At 36.1% G+C, this 24,950-nt stretch overlaps 1 protein-coding gene across 5 annotated transcripts in view; it reads right to left on the bottom strand.

Annotated features, from left to right (window-relative positions):
- Window positions 1-24,950, bottom strand: part of RECK (reversion inducing cysteine rich protein with kazal motifs) — a 52,982-nt gene that overhangs the window by 14,478 nt on the left and 13,554 nt on the right. For 3 of the 5 annotated variants that reach the window (XM_085540081.1, XM_015854844.3, XM_085540082.1), the window contains 9 exons: window positions 21,030-21,115; window positions 18,609-18,656; window positions 10,057-10,090; window positions 8,941-9,138; window positions 6,454-6,721; window positions 5,089-5,268; window positions 4,331-4,543; window positions 3,614-3,750; window positions 1,467-1,607 (listed from right to left, as the gene is read on the bottom strand). In XM_085540081.1, the coding sequence (XP_085396207.1) occupies window positions 1,467-1,607; window positions 3,614-3,750; window positions 4,331-4,543; window positions 5,089-5,268; window positions 6,454-6,721; window positions 8,941-9,138; window positions 10,057-10,090; window positions 18,609-18,656; window positions 21,030-21,115 (1,305 nt within the window). Of the gene's footprint in view, window positions 1-1,466; window positions 1,608-3,613; window positions 3,751-4,330; window positions 4,544-5,088; window positions 5,269-6,453; window positions 6,722-8,940; window positions 9,139-10,056; window positions 10,091-17,545; window positions 17,588-18,608; window positions 18,657-21,029; window positions 21,116-24,950 lie in introns of all 5 variants that reach the window. The other 2 variants (XM_032442531.2, XM_032442530.2) reach the window with 1 other exon arrangement.

The raw sequence follows: 24,950 nt of genomic DNA, 5'->3' as shown, positions 1-24,950 counted from the left end.
TCACTCTAACCGTGCTTTCTAAGCAGTTACCAAATGCCAGCTTTCCTCTCTGCTTCAAGATCCACAGGTGATTCCTCATATCACCCAGTGACACCGTCTGATTGAAAGGGAGCAGATGAATTTCACCAAGCATTATTGGTGTCTAAGGTAGAACAAAGAAGGGGCTGTAGAATTTGGACATAGCACAATCTCCTGCCTCTTTCTGTAGATTCAAACCTTGTTATCATCACCATTGAAGCCTGCTATTCTGAAGTTAGATAACAGGCTCATTCTACGTGAGGCACTCTCTCAAAGTTGGTTCAAGTTAAAGCTCAGTACAGAAGTTAGACAACACCTATGTTAAAAACAATTGCCCACATATGGCCATGAATTCCTTTCTAGTAGGATGCAGCTACATTATCACTCATCTAAGTAGTGGCAGAAATGCATTTGGTTGTGTATTTTAGCATCTCCAGACTTCATCTTTAATAAGAAGAAGTAACACTGGCCTTAAGTAGAAGGACAAAACAGCAATACAGTATTTGTTACTTGTGTCTTTGTTGTTTCCCAAACTCAGTGTCACTTTCCTCGGAAGTACAAGCCCACAGATGTTGTAGAGACATGGAGTTAAAATGCCTTGGAGTACTGATACTTGAAGTTTTCCTGACTCAATAAGCTCATAGTGCTGTTAGTCATTAAAGGGCAAAGATACTACATAACTGTTGCAAGCTTGAATAGTAGAGAGAAAGAAGGACAGGCAAATAAATTATGTCCATGCCACTTTCTTCTCAATTCCTGGAACTCTGAATCTTGTTAAGTAAAAGTCTGTATTAACAAGTAAGCTCTGATGCAAAAGCATGAGTATTCACTTAGACCTGAACTACTTGCCTTTGAGCCACTAGAGTTTGAGAAGTTGTTATGGCCAGTGGTGGATTTGGGACAACTACACATAAGATACTATCTTGAACTTTAATACAATATCAGAATTGCTGTGCCACTGCAAGGGCACATCCTTGATCCCCCTGAATTTGATCAGATTCTCAGAGCTCTCCGAATGTCGTTTGAAGACTGACATCCAAATTTTCATTAATTTCAATGCAAGAGACAATGTGCACTTATTTGACCAATGAGGAAAATTATGTGGATATGGCTAATAATACATGGAAATACAGGGTAACCCATGTTATTGTGTTTGGAGCTACAGTGAACTGAAGTATATTTTTCAGTACTGTATGCTTGCAATTTTAAATAGTGGGCAGGATGTCTAGAGATCATGTGTGGATATTATTTCTTCTGAAGAAAGAGTAAGAAAAGGTCAAGAATAAAAATACAAACATAAGAAGCAAGAAGACAGCAAGATATTGCTATCACATAATTGTGATAATAGTTCTTTTTGGATATCAGCAATTCATTTTAAGGCTTTCATAAATTTTTCAGTACAATTTTTATTACCAAAATTCAGGCAAACAGAAGTTCAAAACCCTTACCTGGTACACACAAATATGGAAGACACAATTCTCCAGACTGACATCCTTTTCTATTTACTTCACACAACTGATTAGCTGCACATGGATTTGGATTACATGGATGTGTAACATCTTCTACAATGTTTCCTAAAGAACTTGGACCTGAAAACAAAGTATGTAGTATCTATAATGATTTAAATGAGGTTAATTTATCTACAGGAAGACACGGCATTTGTTATACTCAGTAAAACCTTATTTTTGAATACTGTTAAATCTTTTTTATATATCACTTTTAATTACACTTCTAAAACCTTGACATGACGATGCAGTTTGCCAAGTTTAGTACTCAGTCGTGGAAGTACTGACCCAAGTGATTCTTCACAAGCAAAACACAATTCCCTAACTTGATTCTCTAAAACTTCTCTCTAAATGACAGACAAACTGTCAATGACTGCTAGTTCAATCAAGAAAATTCTTATAACTAAGAAATTATAGGTTTGAAGTAGACTTTATGTTTTACCAAGTCTGGTATCACTGATGAAGTTTTATTCTGGTTTAAGAATCAAAATCACTAGTAATACTCTCTGATTCTCCTAATACAAGAAAGAGAATGAATGAAAACAGAGCAACTAAATGGAAAGAACCACCCAAAGCTTTAATACACCATCTCTCTGGAATCAATTTATAAGTTCAGCAATACCTTCAGTTGTAGCTTTAACCAAAATTTTACAAAACTCCAATTTTGTACATCAAGAATTTGGGGTTTTGCTGAAATCTAGGTAGACTACATCCACAGCCTTTCCCCCACCCACGAGCCAGGTTACCTCATCATAGAAGAACAAGCTGGTCCAGCAGGACCCATCTTTCATGAACCCATGCTGGCTGGGCTTGATCACCCGGTCGTCCTGCATATGCCACGTGATCCCAACTCAAGATGATCTGCTCCATAACCTTTCCTGTCACAGAGCTCAGGCTGACAGACTGTAGTTTCCCATATCCTCCCTATGATCCTTCTTGTATACAGGATTCACACTGGCAAGTCTCTAATTATCTGGGACCTCTCCTGTTGATCAGGAGCCCTAGTAGATGATGGAAATGTGCATGACATTCACCTCAGCCATCTTTGTTTCATACTTCTCTATAGAAGAAGTGGTGCAGTAGGGATTAGAAGTGGGTAGTTCTGGTGGTTATGGTTGGTATGTATGCCACTTGTTCCTCCTCGCAACATTTTTCTGTTCTAGTGTGAGCTCTCCATGGGCTACAACTATTTTTGTTGCATACCTTACTGCTTTGGTGTGAGCCCTCCATATGTTGCAGGGTGTATCTGCTCTGTCATGAGGATGTCACAGCTTCACCAGTTAGCTCAGCTTTGGCCTGCTACTGAGCCAGCTGTGATTGGCACAGGGCATTCTCTGAACTCCTCCTATAGAGACTGTCATGGTTTTGTGATTTTTTGTTATTTATATTTTACATCATAACATCATGTTGTGCACTGGAAGTTAAAGAGTTAATGCTCCAGTTCTGTGGACTGTCAATACTTCTGGGTACCTGGTTCTCAGAAGAGAAGTACTACCTCTCCCAGAAGACTTCATTGTTCCACTTCCGTTTTCCATTTAGAGGACTGCTTGTAAGACATGAGATTGCCCCTTTCTTTTACTGCTCATCACTGCAGTGTTTGCTCCCTAGCTGTCTCATTTTCAGCATTAGAATAATAAGGCCTTCGTTTTGGAATCTCTCATTTAATTGCTTTATTACCTTCAATCCCAATTAACTTGAATTTCTGCTATTATAATTAGCTTTCCTCCTCATATCATTGCTGCTGTTTGTTTTCTTTCCTTTTTATTCCTTTCCCTTCCCTCCCCCCAATTTTTTTCCCTTTTATGGTCGGTGGGCCTGTGGGCCTGCTGTGCCCCTGTCACAGACACAGACAGATCTATAGAAATTTAACTGACAACTGCCCTTGCCACATATATCTAATACAAGAAGGAATAAATAGAATGAAAGTTCTAGCAATTTGAACAATTCAATTTTCTCTAATATGCAAAATAAATAATGTTCCATATTCAATAACATTTTACTTGAAAGAAATAACAAATGATTAAAGCTAGTGATAAGCATTCAAAGCATCTCTGTTTTCTAGCCTGTTGTGTACATATGTCAGTACTTACTCAGGTATGTATCCAAAGGAATGCAGTTCTCCAAGTCATCTGTTGGAGATAAAAGCTCACAAATACTTTCAGCTGAGTGGCCTTCAGGGAATTTATTATGATCTCCACATTTCTTCAGTATTTCCACACAATCTGATCTTCAGATAAATAAACAAAAAGAACTTCATGAACACCACTTAAAAAAGAAAAGGTTTTGTGTTACTATTTTTCTCTTCCTCTAATTCACACCTTCTTACAGCAGAGGCGCACACACACACACACACACACACTCCTTAAGCTTGGTGAGTTTTGTTTGTTTTCTATGACTTCATTTGCTTGTATCTTTCAAGATCTAGTATTTCCTTGGGTTCAACTCATGGGGTGAAATCACATCATACTAATGGTATGTATTAACTGGCTTCTTTTCTACCCAGTCACGTATTTCAAATTTTGTTTTTTCCATAAAACATGTGTTTCCCACAGCTGTCTGTCATTTGAAAACAGATCCAGAATCTCACCTATCCATCTCATCTGGAGGCAAGCATCTCAAGTGTGCAGGGATGTAACACTTTACAGGGATGGAACAACAATGCAAGCTTACCCCCCTTCTGTGTTTGCTCTGCAATGTAACATTTCCTAACAGAAACCATATACAATTCTCTAGTAATGTTTCAGTTCTCATTAAAATCCTTAACAGAACCTTTGAATGTTGGTTTTTTTTTTTTTCATTGTACTTACTTGCAGATAATACTTCCTCTAGATTTGCTGTGGCAAGGTTTAATCTGCAGTGAGCAGGCAATTGCCTTCCACATTTCTGGTTGGCATTTATTAATATCAAGAACAGGAATATTTATAAATGGCATCTTAATACTCCCTTTTTCCCAAAGTTTCATGTCATTCATGGCTCCTTGGTCTGATTGTGAATTGCAGCTTCTGAAAAGTTCTGTTGGTCTTAAAAGAAAAAGTTAAGAAATTGCAAGTATACAAGAGAAAGAAAACACCACACATTTTACCATTCACTCAGTGAAAAGCCGTAAATCCCTACCAGCTAAATGATAAAATGTTAAATATACTTTTGAAACTCAAACATGACTTAACTAGTAACCTTGCAATGACTAATTCAGGCAGTACTTAAAATTATACATTTTGTCCTGTAGAGAATAACCACACATATCTCTAAAAGAAAAGGAATTTTGGGGGAAAAAAAAAGAAGAAAAAAAAAAAAAGAAAAAAAAAGGAAGACATAAACACTCTTAGGAAAACATTATTAAATAACATATAAACTTGAGCATTCTTTAACTTATTTATAATGTATAATAATATACTGCTAATATATGATAACATTTTACAAGCTCATGAGTTTATTCTGATATTCTACGCAATAACTAATTTTAAAATATCAGAAAGGTAAATATAGTCAAAGCAAGCCTGAAAAACATATCTTTTAATTGAAGCACAGAAAATATTTTTAAAAATATCCAGTGTCTCTCTCCTACCTGTTATTAAAATTAGTGCAGTAAGAAAGATTTCTACAGCCCAGCTGACAAGGTTCTCGTACATCTGCTAAACAGGTCAACATGGAAACTTCAACTGCATTATACTCACAAAAGCGATCAAATTCTTGCCAACTCTGTGAACTGCCCCAGCTTGTGCTATAAAGCTTAGTACAGAGCTCCCTTGGAAGGAAAAGAAGAAACAAAATGAAAAGAACAGCACTTGTTCAGCTATAGCAGAGCCTGTAGTCTCCTTGCTGATTACAACAGCCTATACTGACTGAAATTAGAGCCAGTAAATACTGTAGGAGTATCCACACAGGTTCTAAGCAAATCCCAATGGTTTCAACATTGTCCAGATTTGTTTAAGAATGTTAGCAAATCTTTATACCACTAAGACTGAAAGACTTCAGAATATAAAACTGTAACATTCAACATAAATGCAATACGTGGAGTCTGGACTTTGATATATAATAAATCAAGTTAACACAACAATGCACAATTTCTAATTCCATCCTTCATCTTCATATCACACCTATTCATTCTACAGAAAATACCAGCAATCAAAATATACTTCTTCCTTTGACATGATATTTGAAACAAATGTATTGTTTGAGACTTTTCTAGCGTTAACAATACTCAGGCCTCCATTGTTCACAGCAATATCCCATAAACTACAACCGTCCCCACCAATTGATGGTATGGTACGTCATTATACTGTTAAAGTCTATTGCATACTGAAAACATAAGAGAAGGATCAATTTTAAAGAAATGATTTTTAAAGCAAGCAACTAAAAGTTATTGAATCAACTGCCCTTTGCTACAGTGTTCTACAAAATTACATAATTCTAGGGCTATACTACAAACCTGACCACAAGGCAGCAGGTCTGCTGCTTTGCTAATGAAAACTTAAAACACAAAAGAAAGCAACAGCACAGAATTCAATTTCACATTGGCAAAATGATGAAATGATGAAATGATGGGTGGATAACCACTCCGAACTATAAAGGGCCCAAATTCAATCATCTGCAACAATGCTGTTCACTGTCCCCTGGGTCAATGGCCCTGGATCAGCATCTTGGTAAAATCTCTTCAGCTTACTTCAATACTAGTATTACCACCAGCAAGGTATAGCTTCCATTAACTTCAGTGTGTCTGCTAAATTCTGCCAGTGCTAAAAATGACAGGTTTGATTTTTCCAATGGAACAGCTTTTGTTTTTAAGTAAACATGACACTAAACCTATTTTGTCTCCATGAATTCACAGAACTCATTATTTAATGTACACAGTCAGATGTGGGCAAAGGCCTGACATTAAAACAACTTCTGAAGCCTTTTCACAGTTGCAAAGAAAGGTAGAGATACTGACCTACATGTGGAAGAGTTTGCTTTAGAACAGCAATGAAGTTTTGCTCCATCAAGGCCTGTTGAAGGTGGAGGGTGCACAGTGACTCCTGGGTGAATAGATCTTGAACTCTCAAGAAAACATTGCCAAAGTGGATCCTGAGGAAGAGGCATCGTTTTACAGCCTTCTATAAGTCCATCAACAATTTCAAGCTCTGTTTTCATTGACATTAGAATTCTTTTACAAGCAGTCTGACATGCATAGTCTTCTGCTCTATCACAGCAATACAAACCTGTTTAAGAAATAACAATTATTAATTCTCAAGCACACAGCAACAACCAAGACACAAGACATAAAAGCCCTCACAGAAGAAGTGTCAATTTGTGGACGCCAAAAGCAGAAGGAACCAGTTATGTCAGCTGAACATTTCTCAGTCCACTGGGCCTCATGAGATTCAACATGAACTGCTGAGTATACCATCAGATCAGCAGGATCTCAACAATTTTACAAGAGGTTTCAAGATTCCGGGGCAATTTTCACTGACTAGAAACTAGCCAACATTATCCCAATTTACAAGAAGAACATGAGAAAATAACCTACAAATTATAGACAGTTTAACTTCATTACCTGTAGAAATTATGGACAAGATGAACCCAGGTGCCACTAAAAGGCATTTAAAGGATAACATAATAACCACGCCCAGCCAACACAGATTCATGAAAGTCCTGTTTCACCAAACTGATATTCTTCTATGATAAAATCACCTGCTTAGTGGACACAAAGGTAAAGTGGTGGATGTAGTTTTTTCTTGATTTTAGTATGGCCTTCGATGCTGTCTGTCACAGCGTTCTTCTGGACAAATTATCCAGCTTTGCAAAGGACAGGTTCATGGTACACTGGGTGATAAATTAGCTCAACAGTAGAACTTGAAGTGCTGTAATAAGTGGGGCTGGTAGACAGTCACTAGTGCAGTTTGTCAGAGCTCAACCCTGGGTCCAGTTCTGTTCAACATATTTTACAGATCACCTGTGGATGCAGGAGCTGAACACATCCTTAGTAAATTAGATGAAGACACTAAACTGGGAGGTGTTCATGACTCAAGATTGAGGAAGAAAAGCCTTTGCAAAGGAATCTAGAAAGGCTGGTGCAATGCTGTGAAATTTAAGAAGAACAATTATCAGACTGTGCTTGGGACAGTGTAATGCTAGATGCAGGTACAGACTGGGAGATAAGTGCATTAAACACATCACAGTCATCCAGTCAAAACAAAGTTATCCCACTATGTTCAGCACTGATACAGTCTCACCTTGAACACTTTGCAGTTCTGGACTCCACAATATAAAATAGATATTAAGATACTTGATGGCATCCAGAGAAGGGCAAAAGAACTGGTAAAATACCTGGAAGGCATGCCCTATGAAGATAGCCTGAGGATACTGAGCTTCTTAAGCTCAGAGAAAAGGAGGCTGAGGGGTGACCTCACTGCCCTCTGCAACTTCTTATGGAAGTAGAGAGAGCGAGCTTGATTTTTCTCCTGGTATCTACTAACAAGATATGTGGGAATGGCTAAATTTATGCAAGGGCAGGTTCAGAGTTGACATTAGTAGAAACTTATTTGCTAAGACAGTAAGTAGATGCTGGAACAGACTTTCTAGATAAGTGCTTGATGTCTTGTGCCGGTACATGTTAAAAAGGCATTTGGATAATGCTCTTAATGATAGCCTTTAATTTTGGGTGAGCTCTGCAAAGTATGATGATTTTTGCAGGTCCCTTCCAACTGAACCTATTTACATCTTTTCTATTCTATTTCAGAGTAACACTGCTGCTTTGAAATGCAAACAAGAAAAACAGGAACCAGTATGAAGAATAAAAGAAAATAATAATAATAATTAGTGCACCTATAAATAAAAGTAGTCAATGTATAAATTAATATAATTACATAGTATTAAGCAGTGTACTAATATAGTTTATTGAATAAACAATATTCAGTAATATAATGACAACTCCAAAAGTAATACCTCCAATGTAATTATTGTGGCGCATGATGTCAGAGGTGTATGTTTGCGGTATGGCAGTAGAGGCTGAACGCTTCCACCAGTATGTGACTACATTTTGTTGCTGTGCAACAGATGGCAGCAGAGGGTCATTGTGACAAAATGACGTCAGACATGGAAACGTTTATGATGCAAAGTGTGGAATAGAATAGGTGCAGGGAAAAAAAGGCACCCACTGACATTCATCAGTGCTCGCCAAATGTTTCTGGAGACCGAAGAGTGGAGGTGAGCACAGTGAGGTGGCGGGTGGCATGTTTCAGTAGTTCACGTCTACTGATGCACATTTTTACAAGCTTGGCATGAAGACTCCTGTTCATTGCTGTTGAAAATGCATACCCAATGGTGCTGACTATGTTGAAAAACACAGTGGCTTGAAACACATAGGAGGCATTACTTTCAGAGCACCCTATATACATTTTTAGAGGAAAAACATTCATAAAAGAACTTTTATACTTACTATCTGTAGGATTTCTCATCGGATAGGATTGTGTATAGTTGTTGACGCAGTGTATTAGCTGAGGGCTAATAGATGCACAGTAACTTTCAACTGCTTTTATTTGTGAAGGACCAGGAGAAGAATCTGTCCGAAAAATTGCTTGACAATATTCTCGACAGTTTGTATGATGACCTGCATAACTGCAACAGATTGACCCCACTGAGGAAAAAAAGAAAGACAAAGAAAAATCCATGGTTTCCTACACAGAGGAACAAAGATGTACCCGTGTCTGTACCCCACATAATGATGCACAAGATACTACTTGGAAAAAAAAAAAAAAAAAAAAAAAACAACAAAAAAGCAACACAGAAAACCAAATTCTATTCAGCTCTGTCTAAGGAATGTATGGGGTTATCTCTAATTAGTCAAAGTACATTTTCTGGTCCCCAGAAAACATCTGGAATTCATGTTTAAATCATCAACAAGCCAGCTGAATTATATCCTCAGATATTTTGTTCCTATTTAACGTAACTAATCTTTTTCTATAACTGAATTGTTAGACAAATACAAACAGTAAACACATAAATAAGAAACCGGTATCTTAAAACTCATTGGAACAAAATAAGAGAGCGAGCTTGAATCATTGTGATTCATACATTTTTGTGAGAAACAGAATCACAGAATGGCTGGGGTTTGAAGGGACCTTACAGACAAGCTAATTCCAGCACCCTTACTACAGGCAGGGTTTGCCAACCACTAAATAGTATTACTGGAATTGAGACACCAAGTTCTTTGTGTCCAGCTATTTTATTTTCTAAACAGAAATCAGGCAACATAATGCATGGCATAAGACTTCAAACGTATTTGCTTTATTTTGTACAATATAGGAAAAAAACATATACAGATACATAAATTGAAAATTGATAGCAATCATGCAAACAGCCCAATCCTCTTAGCACTTGAGCAAAAAAAACTATGTTTGCCTAGCCCTTCTGTGGAACCAAATCCATGCAATTGTGCACATGTAACACCTACAGAATTTCTTGCATTTCTGAGGAACAGTTTTTAACTTATAAAAGGAAAATGGGAAAAAAAAACCAAAACCAAAAAACAAAAAACTATTCATTACATACTTACTTTCATTTCTGTTAATACAACTAAAGAGAGCATTCTGAAATCAAAACAAAAATAGCATTACAAGCCTGAAAACTTCCAAATAAACATTTAGGTGCCCAATCATTTCTAATGTTTTTCTTCAACTAGTTCAGTTTAACTGGAATAAAAAAGAATGCTAAACAAAAACCCTGAATGAAAGAAATGAAAAGATCAAGTGTCACCTATGTACTATGTTCAATACCAATGGAATATATTGAAGCAAAGGGATGGTTTTTCTGGACTGCCCTAGAAAGAACATGTCAGAATAGGACATACCAAAATGTTTTTGCATGACAATTTTAAAGGATCTCTGTGGAAGGGGAAAAAAAAAAAAAAAAGAGCATTGCATATGCACACATGAAAACAGAAAATGTTAAGAATCTCAGCAATATACCTTAAAATCTAACACATGCTATCAATTCCATTGAACCTCGGTCACCCAGTAGTATACTTGGGGGAGACACAACATGTTAAACTGCAGAAGGAGGAAAACATACATCCAATCGTTTGGTTTCAGAAGACTCTCTAATGCACAGGACAACTGAACTAAAGACTATATATTGAACTCCTGCCCAAAGTATCCATTCTCCCCCACATTTCTTCAAAAAGAACTACATATAAGCTTTCTGGAACTCAATGGAAAGATGAAGTTCTGAGGCTAAAATTCTGAAATACAGTTGCCAGTTATGAAAGACTAAAATTACACGATTCTGAAAACTGCACAATGCAAGAGCAAAGATGCTATGTGGGCACAAGTCAAAAAGCAGCAAGCTGAGGTCTTCCATTATTAGCTGGCAAGTGGGCAGCAACTGTCACCTTCTCTGAGGCAAACAGTAAATAAGTGCAGGTTGTACTGCTACAAACACTGAAATGTTACATTTTCTTCACTTAAAAATATTTAAACATTCTATTAGAAATCATCTTTATTTTTCTTTTTCTCTCGGGGACTGTTTACAGTGCAGGACTTTGTTTTTATAATTCAAATTCTCTATTTGCTTTGTTCTCAGAGATCATTGGAGTCAATCTGATTTGGCATTACATCCTTATTTTCTCTCCTGAATCCCAGTCTGTGTAGTACTACATAACAAAGGAAAGCCAATATCAAAGTAACCAGTTCTCCCTGAGGCTAAATCATAAAAATACAAGTAATTGCAACTTCTGAATGCTGATTTCCTTTCAAGCAGTGTGCTAGTGTTTGGTTATGCTTAACAGGGAAAGGTAAATGTAGAACATATTTCCTTCCACAAGGGCAGAACAGTTAGTCAGTCACACGTTTACTGGACAGATTCACCATGGACAAGAATATAATCTACAATTTCTGTGCCCTCTTCCTTAACTACTCACCTTCAGAGACATCTTAGCTCCTGTAAGTCCCAATCTCTTATTTTGTTGGTGTCTTATTCATTATTCACATTTATTTTACTAAAAAACTGGAGAATTCTACAAACCTACTTTACCCTTTTTTACTTTAACTTTTTTCCTTGTTAAAGTTTTGAATGTACCCAAGTAAAGTGGATTTTTTTTTAAGTGCAGTTCTTTATTTTCATAGCTATATACATACAAATGTCTTCTGTTGTTCACTCAAAAGCAAGAACTTTCAGTACACAGATCGGCTCCCTACACATGAATTAGCATTCCCAAGTAGAGAGTTCTGATGAACATCTGAAGTCACAAGAAACATTTATGGTAGCAAATGATGGATGATTCATGCTTTAACCTAGATTTGAAAAGCCTCAAGTCTTAAAGTTTCAGTTTGTATCATGTCATCGATGACTTTATTTTATTCACATTTAAATCACAAGTACCAGCTCATCAGCTAACCTTTATGTCATATCAAACACCAGTCCTAGAATCCTGCTTTCTACAGCATCACGATGAAATAATCTCTTGGATAACTTATTCTTGGCTTTAATCTTTAAATAAAATACATCCAGTACTGTAGTGAGCAGAGTGGCTTTCTTCTATTTACAGTCAGAAACTAATTTACTGGGTAAACCATGGCAGATACAACACTGATGCAATGTAAGGGAATAAAAAAGCTAACATATTTTAAAGTTAGATTTATCTACAAACTTTACTATTTGTGATTTTATTGATCACAAATAAAAGCAGATAAAATAATTCATAAGAATGCTCTACATAAAATAACACACAGAACCTCAATAAGTAAGATTCCAATATTTTAATCCTTCTAGAATCTTGTAACAAATTTTAGGTCCTTACTGACAAGAACACTGTTACTGCAGAAGTTCTCTAAGAGTATGAACAACTTTGCAGCAAAACTACTCATTCCAGCAGCAGGTTTTCATCTGAGTCAGTTCAGAGACTATCTGAAAAGCAAATTCTGTCATCCATTCACCTATCTAACAGGGATGACAGACGCAAGTACTAAGGGAAGCAACATGTAGACAGAACAATCATCCTACATCAGTAAAGGACAGATTTGTACTGTTATGTAAGGGGCATGTCATTTATATAGCATCATACTTTCTAGCTTGGGACCATAGAGCTGTCAGAAATGACCCGCTGTCACACACATCAGTCTGATCCAAAACTGACTAATTTCAGAAGCTTCTGAGGATGGACTCCTAAGCACTCACCCTGCATTAAACACTGGAATATGGTATACACAGCAGCAAAGTAGAAAGCAACACTATTCTAGAATCACAGAATGGTTTGACTTGGAAGGGCCCTTATGGATCATCTAGTTCCTTCTACCCTGCTGTATGCAGAGCTGCCAACTGCTTGATGAGGCTGCCCACAGATATCTCCAACCTGGCTTTGAAATCCTCCAGTGATGGGGCATCCACACCTTCTTTGGGCAGCCTGCACCAGCACCTCATCATTTTTTCACCTCTGAGTGAAAAAATTCCACATAACATCCATATCTCCCCTCTTTTCATTTAAAGACATTTCCTCTTGTCCTGTCACTATCAGTCCATGTAAAAAGTCAGTCTCCCTGCTGTTTATAAGTTCCCTTCATGTACTGGAAGGCTGCAGTGAGGTCTTCCCAGAGTCTTCTCCAGGCTGAACAAGCCCATCTCCCTCGACCTTTCTTCACAGGAGAGGTGCTCCAGCCCTCTGATCACCTTTGTGGTGTTCCTCTGGACCTGGCTCAGCATCTCCATGTCTTTCTAATGCTGGGGTCCTACGCTTGGAAACAGCACTCCAGATGGGGCCTTATGAGGGCAAAGGGGAATAATTGCACTAAGGCAGTAAAGGGTGCTGAAAAGCCTGACGTCTGTTTGTCATGGTTATGTCTAGCTACTGAACACACTTTCAGATTGCATAAATAACATTTAGAATGATCAGAAACTCAGGTAAAATTTGTCAAGTTACCAAAAGTTGAATATTATGAAACAGGTTATTAAAAAGCAGTTTGGAATAACAGAATCACTGTCCCTTTTTCACTCAATTTATAGCCACCTCCCACCCCCCAAACAAACAAACAAACAAAAAGGCAAGAATGTTGAGAAGGTTGTGGTGTCTAATAAAACTCCTCCTTTCAAAATGGGCTCGAGTTGAGATAAAGTTATCCTCTTCTAACTATTTTATACATCCATTCTTTTCCTCCCCTAAGACAGGCAAGATCTTGTAAGTATTTGGTCTTACTTCTCTTTTCTACATTGTTTTCAACTCTTCTTTCCCTGCTCCTGATTGTACAGTCTCATGTATGTATCAGCTCTGACTCCAATAATCTTTCAATGACCTTATTTTTCTCAGTAACCCTGAAGAAAATTTTTCTCTCATGCTAAGAATTTACACAGTCCTTTAGAAGGACCTGACAGATGTCAGTTCCAGAATAAGGGAAGCAAAAAAGGTATTGTATAGCTAGCAAAGGGAGAGTGGAAAAAGGGCAGCTGCAGGAAAGAACAGGAAGAACTTCAGGTGCACTGAGTTAGCCTGTAATATCACTGTATTCTGTGGTCGCTAAGTATTCTGTGCTAACTTTGCCCTTTGTGTAGGTCTAGAAAACCATTCACTGTCTCAGAAAATAGATCTATACATCTGAGAAGTGCAGCTGTATAGATATCAGAAAATCTTAGAAAAAATAATGTACAGTCACCTATTTGTAAATAAAGCTGATTACAGCTTTAAACAGTCACAGTCTGACCTTAGTTACTAACCCTAAATTCATTACAGAACACAGAGTTAAGCGCTATCTATAGTATAAAGTAGCAGTCATATTTAAGTCTCATCAGCCCATTCAGACTTCTTCCTGAATCTGCTATCAGCATCTCTTGAAATAGTGAACTGTGAGAAAAGCGAGAGAAAATGCTGGAAAACATAAAACAGATGTACGTAAAGCAAAACAAACAGCTCCCTCCCATGCCCAGAAAACAATGTCAGCAGAAAAGGGTGTTAGCCTTAAAAAAAAAACTAACTCACCAAGACTTGTGGAAATGAAGATTAAAAAACAAAAATTAATATTTGAACTCCCTCTTACAACTAATAAAATATTAAGAGAACAAAGATGGCAATATTGAACTTCAAAGGACAAATGTAAAATTACTTGCTCTACAGGTGCATTAACCTCATCTTTCAGACTCCTTTCAAGAAAAAAAGCCATAACAAGCATTGATGAAACCGGTCACTAAATGAGATTATAAGTAGGAGAAATGGAAAGTAGTAGACAGACACAGCTAAAACAAGTGCATATGCATTAAGAAAGCAGTCTCAAAGACCTTCTGCCATAATGGAAATTGAAAAAGGTGATCAAAGCTTATCTAGCAGAAAAGATTTTCCAGTCTTCCTCAACAGAACCCCCTTGAAGAAGGATTTCAGCCAGTACTGCAGGACCTAACTGGTTTCGCTCTTTTTGGAGCTCATCAGCTGCAGGTAACGGCTCAAAACCCAAAATGTATGTGCATGAACAGTGCAGAACAGTTTGCTAAAGGATAAAGTCTTCTGCATCGTAAGGCATGCTTTTTCATTTTTTTCTAAACAATTTTGTCTTGTATTTTGAATGAAAAATGGCAGTGAAGCTGCTCATTTACACAGGAAAACAGATAGGATTTAAAAAAAAATAAATTACTCCTCTTCCTGAAAATTATAGTTGTACACATATTCTATCAACCCATGGAAAAATAAGTTCAGTACTACTGTCTTGGGCATACTAAACATGTAAAAAAAAAGGTACTGAAATTCTGTTCATCTTCTCTCCACTTAATTTAATCTCAGAATTTAACCAACATGATTTAAAGTCAGAAGGTTACATACCAAGGCTTAGTGGAGTAAGCTGGAATTTCAGATTATGGTGCACAATTGTTTAGATTTAAAAAAAAAAACAAACAAAAAACTTCCAAAAAGTAACAATTAAGACCAAGGTTTTCCTCATTTGTGTTAAATAATTAAAAAAGAAAGAAAGAACAAAGAAAAAGCCTGGCAAGGTAGAACATAATCACTGGAATTCAAGTTTTGGCAAGAACACTGGGGTTTCCATCAACTTTCTCTGAACTGTGCAGAACATTAACAAAAAGCCCCCGAAGATCCCATTATTATTAGCTACAACGTGTAATATACGGACGTCAAGTCTGCTGCAAATTCTTAAGTGACTCTGCTTCCAGAGGCCACAAACAGCTGCATTCTTTAGGAATTCATTAAAACCATTCTGTAATCTTTTCTATGTCCTTAGCATTTAAATATGGTAATAAACTCTTAACAACTTACTTCAAGCTACTTTTTCAAGCATGCATCCCATGTAGCCTTTTCAAAAAAATGAATCTTCACACAAAACTTTTATAAACAGGAAAAATCAAACCCTAAAACCCTACACACAATCCATACAACCCACTTCCTACTTCTTTATCACCTACCTTCTTTTTAGGTAAAGATGAACAAGACAGTAGAAAGCTGTTGGTAATAAAAGATAAAAGATAAGAGGTGCACAGAGCTAGAGAGAAAAGGAAGAGGACAAAAATGAGTGTCTGAGAAGCAGAAGATAGGAAAAAGGAATTCCGCAATAACATCTTTCAAAAGAAGCCAAATAATGCATAGTCAAGTAACATTCAAAACTCTTCAAGGATACTGTGCATTTTTTTTTTAAAATAAAATTTTTGCATGCAGTGCTTCTTGCAAACAGAACATGCTTCATAGGGTATGCTTTAAAACCTTCAATGAACCGATCAAGAATGAACAGCTTATTACGCCACAAAGCACTTCTAAAAAGCACACAATCTCTGAATGACAAGAATCACAAACTTTACTAAGAGTAACCACAATCCAATAAAAGCATTTTCAGTTAATCTTATGAAAAGTTGGCACATTGGTGATAAAAGTGAATCACTTCTTACACAACTTCAGACTCTGCTTAGCAACTGCTAACTTTCTGACAACCATTTGGAGATTTTTTTTTTCTCCTTTCTTAACTGCTCTGAACCCTGTGCCTTACTCTTGAAGACTTATCCCTTGCGCTCGCTAACTTAGTGGGAAGCTGAAGGTAAACTAAAGGAGTTGCTTTCCTACTCTCAAAATACAACTAAAAATACTATGCAAAGTTTGGTTAACTACTGTAAGCACCTTTCGCAAATTCGCTGAAATCTATATGCGAGAATATGAGATACAACAGTTAGTAACCTATGAGAGTGTTTACAAGAAGATAATTCCACTTTTACATTCTTAATTCAGCTAGTTCTTACCTACATGTTATGTCTTTATCATATTCAACTCCTCCATAACTAGTTCTCAATAAAATATTTCTTAAAATGGATCCTTACTTTTAATGAGTCATGGCTTCTTAAACAAAAAGGCAAACACAATGAATAAAACACTGCATTTACGTGGTTCACAAGCTGTTTCTGATCTAGTCACCTAGTGTTTAAATTAGCCACTCAACTCCCAGTCATTCAGTTTTTCCCCAACAAACTCAACTTAATACAAAGTATGGTACTAGGCAAATACATGGAAGCTACTCAACAGACTACACAATGACCATGCAACATTCACTACGGCAACTATTTAAAAGTAAACAAACAGAAAGGAGGGGAAAAAGAGAGGGTAAGTTCCCTCCAAAAGCAGTGTTTCAAATCTCATACCTTGTGCAAAACTGCCTTGAATTTTATACATGCAATAAGCCTCTTGAAAGCATAGCAAATACTATTTTTCATGACTATCCATAAAGTCTAGATACATATGAAAACCTATTTTCATATAAAAAAAAAAAGTAGTAAGTGGGGATCTACCATATCAGACAATTTCATTTCTATCCCTGAAATAGTATCTGTGCCTACCAATCCTAGTGCTCATTAAAAAGTTATTTCCTCCTTCATCAACCAGAAAATTTGATTTCTCCTCCTGTCATTTTGCTGCCTTCCCTAATCTTTAAAAACACTGCACAGATAGAAAGAGTTAAGGTTTTCTGTGCAATAACAGCAACATGCCACTTACTAAAACTCCAGACAAGAACTGGAAAAAGGGATTAAGAAAAGTAAGATGACTATCACTATTTTGTAAGTGTTCTTTTTTCTCTTACCTTTCCTCTCCCGTTCTCCTTCAACACATATTGGCCAACCTCCTACAGCAATGCAGAAATGCAGAAAAAAAGAAGGAAAGAGACCAGCATAATAGAGGAAAAGCTTACAGATGTTGACAGTATAGCATATTACAGCATCAGAAAAGACAGAACTGCTTACAATGAAAAATAATTTTTGAGACAATAAATGATAGTAACTTCAACGGAGAAGAATCTAGGAAAATACTCTGTAGACTGATTAGGCAGAAAGACCAAAGGAAAATCAAACAAGGAATTTAATGTTTTCTGGAAAACAATAAACCTGCCATGTTTCTTCCCAAATCAAAAAGAAATGTGTGATACCATTCAATGTGAGCAGAATTAACAGAGGACTGTCTAATTCAGGACAGCAGGAAGGATGAAAGGGGATGAAAAGGTGGGAGGAGAATTCTGTTTTTTAAATTAAGAAACATTGAGAAGTCCTAGCAAACTAACATTTCTACAAAATTCTACAAAAAGAATATAAACCTTCGTTTGCACACTTCTAGAAATATTCTAATGATTAATTTTAAAAGTAGAACAGTATAAATAAGTGCTGACATTCACACTTTTACTGATGTTAGCAAAAATTATTCATTTTGAATAAGGATAGGCTACATAAAGGCTTATTCTTTCCTGTATTTATTCTCTTTGTTTTTTAGATATTTTTAAGCTAGATACACCATCCTAGAATGCAAAACGTTGCTGACAATGAATGCTCACAATAAATGCCTACTTTCATCAGAACTCCTACGAAACAATTTTAGAATCCATATCTCCACTTTGAAAGCTGTATCTTTTCCATTCAAATTAAGATATGTCTTATTTTTTTAAGAGTAAAGAAGCCATTTTTTCTTTACAGAAAGCAAATGTACTTTTACAGTAATTGCACAGAGCTAATTTACATTCAGATGGAAGTATCCAGACATGCTACTATAAGACTGAACTTTCCCTCATTATTTATATAACAAATGAGACTGAACATTCCCTTATTTATGTAACAAATGACTTAATAAGACATATATGCATGTAAATACATACGTACCTCATATTCCTTTCTACAGACTTTTAAAATATCATTCTTTGAAGAAGCCTGAAAACAGAAAATGTCTCAGTTTGAAGCAGAAACCAATATAAAAATAAATAAAATAAATAAATTAAATAAATAAAATAAAAATGATTCTAACTTCATGTTAACTATGGATACAAGATCTATTTAAACACTCCTTTTTAGGAACCCGAAGAACCCATTTAAAGCTTTAAGGAAAAAAAAAAAGTAGAAGCCACAACATTGTCTACATTAGATTTGATTAAAACCCCAAAACACTTATTTCTGCATCAAGTTAGTCGATACTGGAAGAACAGAAAAAGCAAATTAGTTTTCATGAAAGGTTTGCCAGACAGAGCAGAATATTGGAAAAACCAAGCAAATGGAAGTAGTAGTCAGCATGGATTCACCAAGGGGAAATCAGGCATGACCGACATGGTAACCTTTTATGATGTCATGACCAGCTGGGTAGATGGGAAGACAGCAGTAGGTGCTGTGTACTTTAACTTCATCAAGGCTTCTGACATTGTCTCCCATATAATCCTCGTAGTTAAGATCTGGAAGTGTGGGATGGATGAACTGACAGTGAGGTAGTCTGAGAACTGCCTGAGTGGCAGAGATCAATGTTGTGATCAATGACATAGAGTCTAATTGCAGGCTTGTTGCTAGTGGTGCTCCCTAGTGGTTGGTACTAGGTCCAGTCTTGCTAGAATGGTCCCTGAAAGGATGTGTAGTCTCACTTCTACAAGGATTCATCAGTTTATCAGTAGTTACAAGCAGTATAGGACTCTGTAGAAGATGCATCAAAACATATATGGAAACTATATGGAAGTAGTTAGTAGTTAACTACAAAGGGAAACATTGATATCTGTCAATAAATTCAGGGCTTTTGGCCATTAATTTAAATGTCTCAGCAGAACTATTCACCTGGGAAAACTTTCATTTCTAGATAAAAAGGACTTCCAGAGCCTAAAATGCAGACTCAACATTCCACCAATTGTGAGTAGAATGTAAACTGTACCATGCTAGGGCTGATAATAGGCACCATAACAAGGTCAGAACACCAACCAAAAACCTAGTCAACACCAATACCTATTTGTAAATAGCCTTCTGATTGTATATATGGCACCTGGCTTCTGTAACATGCAACCTTTTGCCTGGATACGATCACCAAAGACCTCTTACTAGAACCCTGAATTAACACAGTGCATAGTGCATGCATAGTACTAGATTTTGATATGTATAGCAGTCCTAGGAACAGGCAGGCACATAATAGAAATTTATGTATGAATATTTACATATAAAAATGCCATACACAGAGAAATAAACAAAACACAAAAAACAAGTAACTACCTAAAAGCTGCAGGCTAGCATGTCATAGCAGTAAGAGTTTTTTATGCAGAGGAACGAGACACTTGACATACACTGAAATTCAGCTTCTTACTGAATCCCAATGCAATTCCAGCACGAAATTATTATGATAACTATTATGATTAACTATTAACGATACTTTTTCTAAGTGTTGGTGATCTTAATGATCATGCTCAGGTCAAAACATTTTGGTAGGCATTAAACACTAATTTGTTACCACCTATGCTACCAAAAGAAAAGATGTTAACTATTACCTAATTCCTTCCTTTAATCATTTGTAGATTATATGTAAAAAACAACAAAACCTTCAAATTTATAAATATTAGGTCTCAGTATGAGAAAAAACACTTTACCTGAAGGATCTGAATACTTCTTAATTCATCTGATTATAATGAATTGAGTCAAAATCAAATGATTGCCTTCTGCCACCTACCCAGTGCTAAGAGATGGCTATGAGTCCTGAGAACATTAGACAACAAACAACAGATCTTGTAAACTAGAGAACTCATCCTGGAGCGTAGCTGCATATTTTCTCACACATGTACATGCAACACATCACTCATTAGAAGAGCAAATTCTCTCCACAGAAATGCTAACAACCAAGCTCTTCAAACTTCAGGGTCATGAAGTCTTTCTTGGCAAGCAGCCATAAGCTCAGTCTCCGGAATGGTTGAAAACACAAACACACAAAAAATTCCACAAAACTACCACCACCCAGAACAACAACAAAAAAGCAGTTTCTTTCTTTTCTTTTTTTAATTAGGTTTCCATCTCAGCAGAATTTAAATTTTATTTTTTTGTTGTTGTTGAAAACTCACTTAAAGTAAATTCCCTGCTTTGCTTCTTAAAATTTGGCTGGTGATGTTTTATCATCCTAGCACTTTCTAGGTAGTTTCACATATTTTTTAATTGTAAGAAATCTGCGCGATAGTTTATTTTCATATTAAAATTTCCTTAAGCCTGTAAATCACAAACAGTAACACAAGTGAATTAAACACGGAATCATTTGACATTAATAACAGAAAAAAAACAGTTAGAAAGCCTTACCTGTTTACATGCTTGCCGACATTCCACAGCAATAGCTAGCTCACAGCAACCTAAACCAACCCAACCATCAGACTTCTTCAGAACTCCTTTAAAAATAAAATTACAGTACATATTACAGTAGCAAGAGAACCTGTGCTATAGTTTTTCCTTCCCTCACCATACACAGCCTACTTTTCAGGTATGATAGTCCTGTTCAAGAAATCTACTTATAGCTTATTAAATTAGAATTTAAGTGATTCCAAACCAACTTTAGGCACGAAAAGAAAAGCAAATCCATGAACTTAATGAATTTGAAATTTGTCAATTAGGTACATTCTATACGTTGACTTTTAAGGTGTTTTATCCAAATCATTTTATGTATTTACTGGAATTATCAGTTTGTTCTTATCTAATATGAAATACACGCCAACAGAAACCAAAAAAAATAAAATGTTATAAAAGAAGCAAAACTGCATGTTCTGACACATCAACTTATTGGCTTCAACAGCACTACACTTTTCTATAATTCTCCTTAACACAGAATACCATGCTTACTTTTTCTTCAAGTTTTGTCTGTAGTTTCTTTACCTTAATAACATACATTAATATCCACAACTGCCTTCAACATTTTCCATCTTCTATTCAAACTTTTTCTATTTAATTTGCTAGTCTCATTTTCTACAATTATGATGATGTTACACAGTAAGGAGAATTCTGCAGTAAGGAAATTTATAAAGAAAAGTCAAAATTTTTAGCTAAGTTAACACTTTCCAGAAAATTAAAAAATATATATTTTCAATGCAAATTAGAACATTAACAGTTGGCATAAACATGGTAGCAGAATTGTGTATTTGAGTGGAAAGGAACAAGAGGCGAAGGTGAAGAGCAGCTTTACTGCAGTCAGCTTGAAAAGGCACTACATGATCCTTACGTGCCAGACCCTGATGATGCACAGCGGACAAGTGATTTGACCATCGTTTTGAAGACTGTCCTCTTTATCTGTTTACTTCTGCTCAGCATCTTAGCTCAACTTTCCAATTCAGCTCAGCTGAAAGCAGAAGCAAAGGCCACGAAAAGCTGCAAATTCAGGTCACCCTAACCTCCCAGAGGTGGGGTAAGGACTTTATTTTTCAGAGACTGAGAATTATTCGGAAAGTATTAAGGACATTATTGTTGTGCATACATCACCATTTTAGAAACAATGCTCAACAATTCTCAGTTGATGCATTGTTTTAAACTAATTCCAAAAGTAACTGAATGTCTACACTGAAGTCATGCAAATACATTTAACAACACATCCATTAGTTGCAAAATATATACATATATATTACCCTCTACATTCTACTTTAGGCATATAAATAACTAGAATGGACTAGATGATCTTAGTGGTCTTTTCCAACCTTAATGATTCTATGACAACATAGCAGCTAGTTGTTTCAACTCATTTTTATGTGGAGCTATTATACAAAAATTCCTTTTGATCAAAACAATAATTCAGTAGGACTTATACTCCAAGGTTCACTTAAGGAAAAAAAAAATATATATATATATTAAATATCATGTGCAATGTAAAAACAAGTTTTCCAGGAAAGAACTTGCAATAACCATTTCAATAGCTACATGCTAGACAAGAAGTATGATAAATTGATCTGTACAGTTTTAGTGGCAATGTCACCACTGAATAAATCAGCCAGTAAATAATCATAGCTGAGAGACAAAACAAAGACAGAAACAAAATAGATCCAACAAACATCCATATCTTGTGCAAGACAGAGCCAGTGTTTTTTAGAAATACATCTACAAAACTGCTAAAAGAAGGAAGCAAACTTGCAAGCCAAATTAGGAATGCTGGTAAGCTTTGGCCATGGTTACATTTTTCTTGGGAAGTGGCCCTCATGACATTTCAGCCTATCAAACAAGCTTGTGGAAAAAGAAGCCATGACAGGTGTTCATAAACTACTGCACTACTATTTTAAAATAGCAATGTTAACATTTAAACATTAATTTTCTAATCAATATAACTGAAGTACAAGCATTTCATAACAAAAGTGCAGCTTCAGTGCACAATTAATTGATTGAAGACTGTATTTCTTATGGGTGTCCAACATTCTGGCTTTCCTAGGCTACACTCAGTGAAAAGCAGTTGCCTTAGGCCATGTATATGTACGTCGCTTCAAAAGTAATGTCTCCTATCTATTTTAATAGAAACTACAACAGCTAAAACGAGCACAGTAATTCGCTTGATAGAGCACATCCTCAGCTACAAAGCACTGTTTTTCAGTAGTCACCACCATTAGCTGTGCATTTTTTCCAGCAGTGAACAAGAGGCTGTTGTATGCCATGCTCATAAGAGTCTGCACCAATGGAGCTGATACACCGTCATTGATACCACTGTTGAAATGCACCACTAAATGCCTCACTGTGCTCACATCCACCCTCTGGTCTCAAAAAATGTTCAGTAAACATTGATCAATGTCAGTGGACACCTTTTTTTTTTTATATCTTTTTTTTCTCCTGCATGGAGGAACACACCTATGCATCATATGCACTTTCATGTCAGATGTCATTTTGTCAGACTGACTCTCTGCTGCTATCTCTTGCACAGCAACAGGATATAACTGAATACTGGCAGGAAGATTCAACCTCCAGTGCCATATCATTGACATGCACCTCCAACAAACATTAAGGGTCAAAATAATAAAACTAGAGGCATTACTTTTGGAGTAGCCCTCAGCAAAACCATAGAACTAGTGGGATAGTTGACCATTTTTGTGAAACCAATGCATCTGGCTGGTTTGATGGGAGGGGCTGCAATTCTTAAGGCATTCTCAAGGTGTTCATTAGAGATTTTTGAAGAAATTTTACTCTTTTTTGTGCTTCATCCTTGACAATAATTGTTCATAAATATGCATACTGCCAAAAAGCGCTTACACGAATAAGGCATGATTGGGAAGCAAGGGATATTTTTCTCTCCTAAGAGAGCTCTTATTAAAGTCTAGGAAAAAGACATGTTCAAAATTTTCAGCTGAATATCTGACTGCAACTCTGTATATTTCATTGGAAAACTGACAGTTAATGTATTTATGTTGACTGAAAGTGGAGTTGCAAGCAAATTGATAATCATTATTATTTTTTTCGATCTTGAAACCTGTTCTCAAATTCCTGTATGAAAAGGGAAAGCAAGGCAGCATATTTTTCACTACTTACAGGACCACATTTAGCCAATGTATCAAAATGTATACAGCTACATGGTGTATGACGCATGCTCTTGTCAAAGATCTCCTTTCAAAGAAGTTTCCAGATGCCACACTACATTACTGAGATGAAAAAAAACGCACATATTTTTCTTCCTTATTAAAAATGTTCTATTATAGCATCCACAAGAGTATTTAAGTCAGAAACAAAGATAAAAAGTTGCACAGAAGTGAAAACATAGAATGTAATCTCTGATGCATGTATTTTATGATGAAACCAATCACATATGCTCTGAAAATTTAAGAGAAACTGGATCACAGTGGTTCCCAGGAAACAAGAGGAAAGATTAAAAAAGAAGATGGAGAAAGGAGAAACTGAAAAACAACTAGGCTCATTATATTCATAGTTTTCATGTGGCACAAAAAAAGATCAAGTCAGCATTTTATTGTCTCTGGAGAAGTCTTCTACAGTATGCTTACAGAAAATGAGAAAATCAGAGCATAGTCATCTAGAATTATAGCTGCTGACTCACCCCCACTACCCTCCCATTTTCAAGTAGTTTCTTCAATAATATAATGTATACAGAATAAGAAATAAATTTTAATTTCCTATTTAAATGCCAATTAATTAACATACTGTAGGCCCATTAGTCTTCATAAACAAACATCAAGGGACTCACAGTTTTAAAAAAGAAATCTATTAAAATACTAATTAGTATTCACCCTCAGAAAATATATTTTTCTTAAA

This window comes from Coturnix japonica, chromosome 2, assembly GCF_054131305.1.
Source record: "Coturnix japonica strain WE chromosome 2, WE-NBRP24, whole genome shotgun sequence".
NCBI classification, from domain to species: domain Eukaryota; kingdom Metazoa; phylum Chordata; class Aves; order Galliformes; family Phasianidae; genus Coturnix; species Coturnix japonica.
The sequence above is the reverse complement of the archived record's forward strand: the minus strand, read 5'-3'. Positions and strand labels throughout refer to the sequence as shown.